General features: G+C 44.6%; 1 protein-coding gene across 1 annotated transcript in view; it reads right to left on the bottom strand.

Annotated features, from left to right (window-relative positions):
• LOC138266973 (beta-1,4-galactosyltransferase 1-like) overlaps positions 1-12,534 on the bottom strand; it is a 163,172-nt gene that overhangs the window by 13,039 nt on the left and 137,599 nt on the right. The window contains exons 3-4 of the mRNA XM_069215793.1: positions 3,627-3,862; positions 1,875-2,062 (exon numbers count right to left, since the gene is read on the bottom strand). Coding sequence (XP_069071894.1) covers positions 1,875-2,062; positions 3,627-3,862 — 424 coding nt within the window. The remainder of the gene's footprint in view (positions 1-1,874; positions 2,063-3,626; positions 3,863-12,534) is intronic.

Here is a 12,534-nt window from a genome sequence, read left to right on the forward strand (position 1 = left end):
TTACTTTTTTTTGTTGCTATATATGAACTCTATGTATTTTGCACTTTTAAGCATATTTATGTGTACTTTGTAAAGCGTGAAGTTTGAAATCATATTCATTCTATTTAATTTATTTTTATATATCTATATGTTTTATGGTAACCTCTGTTTCTGACATAAACATTATATGATGATGATGAAAACCTGTAGAAGAGACATAAAAATATGTCTGAATAGTCTTTCAGAGGGTAACAATTTGAAAACATATGTATTAAGTTAGTCTCCTCTTTAGTCTGGTATCAAGCGGACCCAAATACTGGTTCAATTAAAATCTGAATACTTTAGTAAGAATATATATTTTATTTTTATTCGAATCACTATATCACATTAAGAATTGTTGTTTTGTGTTACTCATGCACAAACCAAAGATACAATTTACCACTATATCTAGTGCATTAAAATCCTGTGCAATTGATTCACATTTCTGGCCAGGAGTACATTTTCAAAAGGGACAGGACGCACCCTCCATATCACAGCTGCCATTTGTCTGAATTTTGCTAGCCAACATCCTGAATCAAAACACCTAGCCATACCTGGAGATTGCTTCCAAAAGTCAGAAGAAGAATTAGTGGCATAATATGGGAAACACTATACAGAAATGCTAGAAATGTGGAAAGGTCCCCTGTGTCACTCCCTAACACAACTATCCCTTTTCCTTAAAAACTTGTCATGAACCTAAGTAGAAACTCATAATTAGATCAAAAATCACATGGAGATCAAACAAATGAAGTTAATCACTAGATAGTCAACATACACCTGACATAACTCCAAAAAAGATCAAGATTTATAGATCTGACAATTGTAAATCTACAAATATTTACAGGGTAGCCAGAGAACCAGCAAATTTATTTTCTCTCCAGTACAAAAGACCATAGAATCTTAACAAATTGTTCTTTTTTTCCACAGGTAAAATCTGCAGATAAGGGAATATTTTAAAACAAATGTTTCCATATATTGATATCATGTATATCATGTAAGGCAGAGGTGCCAGGAATTTAGGACACCAATGTAAAGATGTTGTTAGCTAAATGACTGTGGGGGTCATTCTGACCCTGGCGGTAATTAGCGCCATGGCGGAGGTCGGCGGTAGCACCGCCAACAGGCTGGCGGTGCACCGCTGGGCATTCTGACCGCGGCGGTTCAGCCGCGGCCAGAAACGGAAAGTCGCGGTGTCCCGCCGACTTTCCGCTGCCCTTGAGAATCCTCCATGGCGGCGGAGCGCGCTTCGCCGCCATGGGGATTCTGACACCCCCTACCGCCATCCAGTTCCTGGCGGTTCTCCCGCCGGGAACAGGATGGCGGTAGGGGGTGCCGCGGGGCCCCTGGGGGCCCCTGCAGTGCCCATGTCAATGGCATGGGCACTGCAGGGGCCCCCGTAAGAGGGCCCCAAAAAGAATTTCAGTGTCTGCCTAGCAGACACTGAAATTCGCGACGGGTGCAACTGCACCCGTCGCACCTTCCCACACCGCCGGCTCAATTCTGAGCCGGCGTCCTCGTGGGAAGGGTGTTTCCCGCTGGGCTGGCGGGCGGACTTTCGGCGGTCGCCCGCCAGCCCAGTGGGAAAGTCAGAATGACCGCCGCGGTCTTTTGGCGGGAACCGCGTGGCGGGTGGCGACCGCCGTCCGCCGCGGTCAGAATCACCCCCTGTATGTGTTAATACGGATACTTTACTTAGAATTTTCATTTACCATCATGTTGTCAGGCACATAGATTGCTACTGTTGCATGTATCAAGTTACAAAGTTTCCACTCTGCTGACTGTTTGCCTTCCCTCTCCACTAATCAGTATGATAAAAAAATAAAATTAAATGACGGATGCAAACCATAATTAGTTACCTGAAGCCAAATTTGTCAACTGCATTTGCCATGTGCCGAGGATTGCTACCACACCGGTAAAAATTCCTGTCATCCATTGGAATGATGTCAATGTCTGAGAAGATAAAACAGTTGTAATCATATTCCCTCTGGGCTTCGTTGAAGCCCACGTTCATCAACTTGGCTCTGTTAAATGTTGTGTCGCCAAACTACGGAGAAAAACAGAAAGCTGTTAGGAATGTGCCAAAAAAACACATAATAAGTTTTTTTTTAATTTAGAGCATGTAACAGAGAGGACTTCTGCCAAACATTAGAAGAATTCCCATTTGACCTCCCTGGTGTTTGACACTCCATATGTGGAATGAGTCGTAAAACAGACAACCCTAGTTTAAACCCTCTTCCCGCTTTGACACAAGTCAGATGCGTGTGATTGTGAAAACAGGGAAAAATGTCCTTCGACAGGACTGCAACAGAAGAACCATGCAGGAGAGACTTGGTTGCATGTCAGAGATACTTGAAGAGCGGGAACCTGTAAAGTAACCTCAATTTGCGGTTACACTGATAGTACACAAGTACTATTTACATAATACTGCCATACCACACAAGCATGTTGAGATTCCCGTCCAGAATTTTCTTGCAACCTAATGTCTCCTCTATGGTTTTGGTTTTGCATTCTTTTGGTAGGCAATTTCCCTGGTTTTCACAAACTCATACATCTGACTTTTTGGTTTGTTTTTACCCCAGAGTAGATGTTTTAGGTTGTCGAAAGAATGCTCAAGCCTTGAGATCCTCATTCTTTGATGAACCGTAAAAAAGGATTGGCTATCGTTTCATATGCCTGTCTTTTCTTTAGGGCGATAGAAAATTAAGATTGTTCACCTTACCGCCCAGCTTTAATCCTCAGCTGGTTTGGCTACAAGTGTGTCTACATTTAAGCAAACTTTGGGGCTTAGACTCACGGGTGACCAATCAAGGCTATTTGCTTTGCTTTGGTATCTACCATAGAGTAAGTACTGTAATAATGAAGACGGACAAGAGGTATTGCTCTCTACAGGTAATCTTTATTACCCGCTATTATTTGCACAGTACTTTTACCCGTCTGCCCTGAACACATGAAGTTTTTTAAATCTTTAATTAATTAATATAATGTATATAACAGTTTCATGACAAAGCAATTAACAGTTTTACTAAGTAAATATATAAGAAGTATAACATTCGAGACGTTGAATACATAAGAATATTAACACAAAAATGACGTTTTTTGCTTTGAAACTGAAAAACAGCCATAACAGTTCTCAGTCGCATATATACCAATAAAAACAAAAAAGTAATGTTGAAAAACAAAGGAAGAGTAAAAAAAAGAAAGGAAGAGTTGGAAATAATGTTTCTGATACAAATAGTAAAAGAAAAATTGCATGACTGAAAAATAACGTAAAGCAACAAAAAAGTTACCCAAAAGATATTAACCAAAAAGTTGCATTAGCCAATTGTAAACTTAAAATGGAGAACAAACAACGCTCACAGACAACAAATGAACCTTGACGGGTGTGAGAAGTCCCATGCAGGGCAAAAGTTGGAAGAATATGTTTCTTATGGATGTGCAAGCAGGAAGTCTGCATCTAATGGAAATCGTCCACCCGCCCACGCACTGTTCACTGTCTCTACTTAACCGGTGATCTCGCCTTAGTACATTCAGGCTCGGCACAAGATTTTTTGCCCGATTATTTTTTAGTCGTAAGTAAACCTCAGTATGAAACCGAGCGGGACATTTACCTGCTCAATCACATAAATTCCAAAGTCTCCTTGCTGTCGTTTGAGGATGGGGAGCAGGTAATACAGCCAGAGCTTGAGATGTGTCTCGCGGTTGCGGAAAGGCACAACAATGGCGATACGCTGGTGGGCCGTGCACTCCGCTGGCTTAAAATGCCCCCCTTCGCTCACATCTCCATGTTCCGCAATGATATCGTCAATCGTTACTTTAACGTTCAGGTCAATGTTGAGAGGCCCAACTGCAAAAGATAAAAAATATTAAAAACACTTAATTGCTGTTTTAATGAAGTCATTGTTAGCATTTATTGAGCATAATGAACACTTATCATCTGGTTTTCCCGCTGAAATTAAATTCAATCGGAATGGAATTTTTGCACAAGGATTTAAAGTGTGGCAACCTGTGGTTCAACCAGGTAGAGTCACAGGTCAGTAGAGGTTCTACAGCTTGTAACTGCGAAGCAATTAGCACTGATAATAGCACAAATTAAAAAAGCACTTCTGCGGTTGTACTTTGCAAAATTAATTAGAAAAATATTTTTGCCTGTTTAGACCAAGAGAAGAGAGGACACTTCTGGGCTTAGCGTTGTTTGTTTTAAAGCTTGGAAGCCTCAACCCCACAGATGCTAGAAGTAGGGGTGTTGGGGGTGCTACAGAACCCACAAAATATTCATGCAGAAGTTCAGAAGGTAAATCAGCAATAAAAATGTGTTTTATCTTGTCTCATTTCCTATACGTTCATAGATAGAGGTCAAACGCCAGGCTATGTATTTTGACAAATTGGTCAGTATTTTTAACTAGGAGATTGCTGTATACTTTTCCCTCTTAGACAAAAAAATTGAGAGCATTTTGTAATCTAAACTATATGACAGTCTTGCTGGAGTACATGGAAAGCGAAAGGATCGGCTGTAGAATGTGATTTTTTTTCAACACACCACACAATTTAAATATCTCCAAATGAACTGTACACACATCTCATAATAAAATAGTAGTTAGGAAAGTAAAAATGAAGCACATGTTTTGTAACTGTGAAGTATGATGGAAACAAAGGTTTTAATAGGATCAAAACACTTTACTCTGTGATGCACAAATGAGAAATATTTGCTAAAACCCAATTTTCATGCATTGTCTTTTGTGCGGTATATAGTTTTATCAGTGCAACTGCATGCTTGTGCAAATTTATTGGCGATTTCAATGGAAAATGTGCTGTCTTTAAATGAGATTGTGTTATCAGACCATAATTTAATAATACATTTGCAACATTATGCACCAAACTGCACCCGCGCTGCATGCTAAACCCGTACCGCTGATGAAGCAGAAAATGAAGGTTTTACATTTATTAACGCGTAAACGTAGTGTGAAATAATCATGTGTGACTTTAACCGAACTAATAAAGATTGTAAGGGGACAAAATGTGCCCTCAGAGTAGTTTGCCAACATTTATAAGCGTGCTTTATATAACGTGATGTATTAGAATTGCACTAATCCGACATAATTATAAACGTGTGCTATGATTTGCTTGTTTGAAATGTTCTAGCTTAGCATAACTTTAGCGGAGGCTTTGGCCTAGTTGCCTGGTCTCACGGTTTAGATGCTCGTATTTTTCCAATGTGCTATTAAACGTGTATTTTTGCTTGAAGCTGTACTTTTCCACTGAGACCGTTCACATGCTTATCTTAAGGTTTCGTGCCAGCCTGGCATATTTTCTCTTTACTCCAAGGTCGATCTGCAGGTGCGGACAATGGAAGCTCTGAAAGTGAGTTAATTGGTATAAAATGTTGCAACTTGCGTACCCATCTCCAAGGATAATGTATGCTTAAGTAAAAGCTTGAGAACTGTCGTTTTTGATTGGACAATTTGAAGCTAACCTATGAACCCTCCAATGGAAGACCCTACTGGATTTGAACTGTTGTCTATAAAACCCAGGTGCACGAGAAGAAGGTAGCCATTACCAGCTCGATACCCGCCATTTTGCAGACTTCGTAGCTATTATGGCCCACTTTGCTGCGACGCCATTTTGAAAGAGACTTTGATGCTTTCTCTAATCGAGAGAAAGAGACTTTAATGATTCTGGCCCTAGAGACTTTAACTTTGATCCCATGCATGAAGTAGTAGTTTTACCTTGTCGCCGTGAGGCAATTGCCCCGTCCACCCCTGCCCCTTGCCCCGTCCTATGCTGATCGAAACGGTACCCATGCTGATCGAGAAACGGTACCTGTGAGACGAAGACTTCCTTGATTGCTGATCGTAATTGGTAAATATGAAAGGAAATTGTAAAATTGCATTGTGTTTCTTTTAGGTAACCAACTGCTGATTTTGATAAGTGCCCTAGTTAGGAGTTTTTCTAAATTAATGTTGCTAAATTGTTTTTGCATGAAGTCCCACATGCCGATGCTAATTTGAGGTTAGACGAGGATTCCATATGTCGCACGATGCAATTTGAGATCTTGTTATGCTGACTAAATGTATGCAATTAGTTCGTTACAGATTATAGTATTAGTGATTTGCATTGCTATTATCGAATGCCTTGTGATTCAAATGCTACATAGATTGCACTTGTTTCGCCGTTATGGACAGCTATTAATGTTCATATATGTTTATCATTTAGTGTTGAGACACATCTACATTGTGCTAGCTTTGTTAATATAGGGAAATAAAATTCACTAACTTTGAATAAACTGGTGTGGTTATTCCTGACTGAAAGGTCAGGGTTCGCCGAAATGTATTCTGGATTAATTGTTAAGTGTTATGTTGATCAAGGTATTGCTTATGTTCGTTATTGATTATTGATTTGATGCAATTGATCGATTAAGAGTACGGAGAGTCCCACTTAGTCAAAAGATTCATCGGCCTAAAGAGCGTCCGAACACAGGTAAAATTATCAGTACGGACCGCTCTATCAGTAGATGGTAGCAGAGGACGGTTCCGTCTTTTGGGACCCTGTACTCTTAAAGTACATGGTGTTGAATTAACGGTTACGCATTTTGAGACCCCACTCGAGAAGTTGAATTAGATTTTTCTTGGATAAAATAGATTGACAGAATGATGATGGGCTAGGTCCACCGCGACTTTCCCGGGATCTCGGAGCTTGCGAATGGAGAGAATGGAGGTGTGGAATCGGCGTTGGCGGTACTAGTGATGGTATGAGTGAAGTTAGGGTTTTGCGCTTGCACAGCTTATTGCCGCAGGGTGTGTGAAAAGGTTGCGAGGAATTTTTTCTTTTTAGAGGATAGCGGAGGTGCGACTCCGAGTGTAGAAGTAGTGAAGTCGTCGAACTTCATAGAGATAGCGGAGGTGCGACTCCGAGTGTGAGAGTAGGGAAGTCGTCGAACTTCATGTGCGTGTGGCGCTTTGTGCATAAAAAGGTCCACGTGGTTGTTGTTGTTGAGACGGGCCCTGCGAGGTCAAGAGACTCCGGAGTATGTTGATCTATGTTGTGGTCTGGGCGGTTTAGTAGGTTGATTGGGCGTGGTCAACGAGTCGGTACGTGTGTTAGGGAGTGAAAGAAACTTTGACTTCGGGCTTTGACAAGATTCTAAGTGCACTAGAACAGATCATTGACAAGTTGAGAGTAGGTCTGCGGGTCAGATTTGCTTGCGAACGTGGGGACCGAGAAAGACGGAATAACTGCCGAGGCTAGTGAAAAGTCCCTAAGGTCCTGAAGCGATTGTGTTACCCTTCCTGTAGTAAACCGACAGATCTGTTTTATTTTTTTTGGTAGCTCGCGATACATGCAAGAAGTTGTTACGAGAGGAGGTGAGTGAAGGAAGACTAGCCGCGAGGCTTTGTCAGCCGCAGTGTGTGTGAGTGTGACGTCACTAGGAGCCGCGCTGGGATAGGTTGGTTGCAGAGAAGGGTCGCGCACGGATTGGACGCAGTCCGTGGGGCTCGATTGGAAGGGGAAAGGCAAGTGAAGAGTATTCCGGGAATTAAAGTCACCTATTGATTACAAACTTTGTGAAATAAAAGACGAGAAAATGAAATTCTTTAAAGCATTCAGGAGCGCGATGAAGGGGGAGTCTTACATTAAAGCGAGCGTAGGAGAGGAAACGCCGCCCGAGGGTACACCAGCTTACATTGTAATGGAAGAGAAGGGGGTAGCTCCGTGTCTTTGGCTAAAGCAATGGCACAAACTGACAGAGAAACATGGGAGCGTAGCGTTCCCGATACATGGGACATTCAATATAAAGATCCTAGAGAATTTGAGATTCACGATGTACGACATGAAGGTGCCTCCAAGGCCAGCCCAGTTTGAGGCTCTAGCAATTTGGGAACTAATGGCCAGACAGCAACAGCAGAAGAAGTTTGAGACCAGGATGAGAAAGGTAGAAAAGACACTAGCGGATGCTAGGTGGGATAATGCACAGAAGGTGTGGAGGTCAGATGTATTGCAGGGGATAAAATTGTTTCCCGCAATTACTAAGGAAGAAGAGGAGATAGGTAAGAAAGCTACCTGTAAAACAGACAGGAAGTGTTCCAAGGATAGAGAGGACGAGGAAAAGTTGAGAAGAGAAGAGGAGTTAGAGGATGAGGAGTTAATAATGCAATTGCTGAACGACCGTCCACCACCTTATGCGGAGAATGGACAAGGTCCAAGTACCAGTTCTGCCCCTCCGGCACCGGTACAGAACAGTGAAACCCAGAGTTCAGGAGCGTCATCGGGATCTAAGGACCCGAGTTTATTGTTCACCCCGCAGATACCGCAGGTTAGGAGAATATATCCAGATGTGCCCATGTTGAAACCAGCAGAAAATTATCAGCCGCAGATGCCAGGGTACTACAGCAGTGATAACAGTGCAGGAATGATTATAGATCCAACCGAAAGGGGAGGACAGAATGGTCACAACCAGACATTGACACAAGCTGAATCAACCCAGTTTTTGATGCCCCAAAAGCAGATGCAGGGGGGAAACGCACATGCTCAGATGACGGGGAGTCAGATGGGCATGCCGACAATGATGACCCATGGTGTGGGAATGAACATGCCTCAGAACATGGGAAATGGACAAAACCCAGATGCGATATCACTACCCATTACTGTAGGTCCACCTGTACCTTTGTATAGTCAGCCTAACTTAGGTATGAGCGGTCAGGGATCAATGCTGCAGAACGGGACAGAAAGAAGGTGCATAGAAAACACTCCAGGGATAACTCCGATAGCGGCTCAGCCAAATGGATCTGGGTCCTTGATGGAGTTTAGTCCCATATGTGCTCAGTCAACACTGGTGAGGTCGAGTCCCCCACTGATAATACCTCTAACATCGAACACTGAGAAGTTGCCGCAACCATCAATGGCAGTCGATGTGAACGCTACACTTATGGGGTTGAATGCGCAACAGCTGACGCAGTGGTTCAACAGTCTGAATTCCACACAAAGCTCAGCCAGTGGGAAGGGAGAAGATTATATGAACAGGATGAGGCTGAACATGGAAGCACAAGAATTGGTGGAAGGGACTATGGCCCTCATTCTGACCTTGGCGGGCGGCGGAGGCCGCCCGCCAAAGTCCCGCCGTCAGGTTACCGTTCCGCGGTCGAAAGACCGCGGCGGTAATTCTGACTTTCCCGCTGGGCTGGCGGGCGGTCGCCTTCAGACCGCCCGCCAGCCCAGCGGGAAAGAGGCTTCCACGATGAAGCCGGCTCGGAATCGAGCCGGCGGAGTGGAAGCTGTGCGACGGGTGCAGTTGCACCCGTCGCGTATTTCACTGTCTGCGCAGCAGACAGTGAAATACATTTAGGGGCCCTCTTACGGGGGCCCCTGCAATGCCCATGCCAGTGGCATGGGCACTGCAGGGGCCCCCAGGGGCCCCGCGACCCCCCCTACCGCCATCCGGATCCCGGCGGTCGGACCGCCGGGATCTGGATGGCGGTAGGGGGGGTCGGAATCCCCTCGGCGGCGCAGCAAGCTGCGCCGCCTTGGAGGATTCAATGGGGCGGCGGTACACTGGCGGGAGCCCGCCAGTGGTGCCGGTCCGACCGCGGCTTTACCGCCGCGGTCGGAATCCCCATTGGAGCACCGCCGGCCTGTCGGCGGTGCTCCCGCGGTCCTCCGCCCTGGCGGTCTTTGACCGCCAGGGTCAGAATGACCGCCTATGGGTGTGAATAGGTTAGAGTCCTACTCAGAAGAGGAGCTGAGGTATCTATGTCCCAGGATTACGAAGGAAGTGAACAAGGTACATAAAAGCTTGCAGGAAATAGCTGACAAAAACGGGGTTGACATAGACAAGACAAAACACTTGAGCAGAAGCTACAGGTTGGATTTTGGGGCCACAGATTTTGAACACATGAGGTCAGCAGGCATGAAGGCACACCTTAGAGAATTGTTGCAGAGTGCACAAGTGTGGAGATGTTTAGACAAGTGGGAAAGCAGGTGGGTAAACAGAAAGGAAAAGAGGAGGGACAGCGCTACAGAGCACAATGAGAAAAGACCACAAAGCAGCGAGACAGTAACCATGTTACCAATGAGGGAGACAGCAGGGGGAAAATTAATACATGTACCATGGCACAGAAGTGACATTCAGTCTTTTACGGACGATTTTCCCAAACTGAGAGAGAAGCCGATTGAATGGTATCAGCAGACTGACAGGTTTGTGAAGCTTGCAAAATGTCTCTGGGAAGACCTGAATACTCTCTTTGAGATTGTGGTTCCGGCAGATTTGTGGGAGGATTGCAAAAGAGCTGTAGGTTGGCCGACAAGTGAACCAGAGAGAGACAGGGAGACGGGTGCACCATCACCTATGGTGATGAGCTTGTACTATAAGGTGATTGAGCATTTGAAGACGAAGGTACCAGCGAAAAATGTGGATTGGCAGAAGATTGATCGAACTGCCCAAGAGGCTAAAGAATCGATTCACAGTTACTATGAGAGGTTGTTGAAGGCGTTCAAGAACTACAGTGGCACGGAAACAATAGAGGCGAAGGACATGCTTCATTTTGTGTTTAGATTTGTGGAAGGGCTGAGGCCAGAGATAAGTCAGATGATAAAGTCGCATTTGATTTGCTGGCAGTCTAAACCGATTGACGAAGTCTTGAACTATGCGAAATACTGTAGCGACGAAATTGAAGTGAAACAGAAGAGGTTGAAAGAGAAGGTGATGATGATGCAGCTTAAGGCAGCTCAGACAGGTCTGCAAGGTTTGCAAGGGATGCAAGGGTTCCAACAGCAGGTACCGCAACCGCAGCCGTAGTTGCAGGGAAACATGGCGTTTCAGCCACAGGCCAGAGGCAGAGGCAGAGGAGGTTTTGTGAATAATGGTCCGGATTTGAACACTGTTGTGACGGGTGTGCAGGCAATGAAGAAGGTGATGCCGTGTCACGTGTGCGGAATCGTAGGTTATTGGAAACGCGAGTGCCCGATTGTGGTGCAGGAAGGTGCAGGTGCAGGTGTAGGTGTTGGTCAGCAAAACAATGATGTCAATGCATTCCAGACAATGAAGGGACCGAAAATGAGAGGTCCAAACCCAAATTTTCAGACCATAAATCAGTTGCAGGGATTGCAACCTATGCAGCCGCAGCAGATGCAGATGCCCCGTACGCAGATGACGCAAATGCAGCCAATGCAACAGCAGTTACCTATGGTACCTAATCAGCAAATGCAAATACCCTTGGCACCAATGAGTCAGCAGCAAGTGATGGTTCCTCCACAGGTCTCGGGTCAGGTAATGAGTACAAATGGCACCGTACAACAGTTCCCACTACACAGTGAGAGTGGAATAAACAATGTATGGGAGAGTGAAAGCTCAGAAGAAGAAGGAGATTGTGTGCTTGCAGCATCCTTGGAAGTTGATCAAAAGGGTCCGTACGTAGAGGGAAGAGTAATGGGTCATCGTGTCTCATTCTTGGTTGACACGGGAGCCACACGTTCAACTGTTAAGAGCAGTGAAGTACCAAATTTGCCACTCTCAGGGAGGACAGTTCAAGTGGTGGGAGTAGCAAACAGACATCTGACGAACCCAATAACAGATCCGGTACCAGTCAGCATCGGTAACTATCAAGGGGTACATCAGTTTGTGGTATGTGACTCAAGCCCGATAGCACTATTAGGGAGAGACCTATTGTGCAAATTGGGTTGTTCGATCATGTGTTCGAATGAAGGAATAACAATACAGACGAGCAGTGATGGGGAAGAAGAGGACAGTGTAGAGGGGGACGAGATGGAAACTGTGGATGAAGAGTATCCTCTGATTTGTCTTTTCCCGATGATGACTGAAGAGGATATTCCAGCCGAGTTACGGGAAACAGTCGGAAAGGAAGTGTGGGATATGACTGGGAAAGAGGTGGGATTGATGAAAGGAGTGGAACCAGTGAAAGTGACTGTAAAGCCCAATGCAATCTTTCCCCAGACCCCACAATACCACATGGCACAAGACACCCTCATGAAAGTTGCCCAACTTATTGACGAATTTGTAAAACAGGGAGTACTGAAAGAAGTGTTAAGCAGTCCATGTAATTCACCAATAATGGGACTAATAAAGCCGAGTGGAAAGGTCCGACTCGTGCAGGACTTGAGGAAAATAAATGACATCATAGTCAAATGCTGCCCAGTAGTACCAAATCCAGCTGTGATAATGTTCCAGGTCCCTTGTGATGCTGAGTGGTTCTCAGTCATCGATTTGTCACAAGCGTTCTTCTCAGTGCCTCTTCATGAGGACAGCCAATTTCTCTTTTGTTTCAAATTCTTAGACAGAGTGTACAGTTGGTGTTGAATTCCTCAAGGGTTTTCTGAGTCACCGTCAATCTTCAATCAGATTCTAAAGAAAGACTTGGAAGCATTAGAATTGCCATTCGAGTCAACTCTAGTACAGTACATTGATGACTTACTGGTTGCATCAAAGACAGAAAGTGGCTGCACAGCCGATACCATTGCTCTGTTGAATCATTTGGGAAGGAATGGACATAAAGTGTCTCCTTCCAAATT

The sequence above is a fragment of the Pleurodeles waltl genome, chromosome 12 (assembly GCF_031143425.1).
Source record: "Pleurodeles waltl isolate 20211129_DDA chromosome 12, aPleWal1.hap1.20221129, whole genome shotgun sequence".
Lineage (NCBI taxonomy): Eukaryota > Metazoa > Chordata > Amphibia > Caudata > Salamandridae > Pleurodeles > Pleurodeles waltl.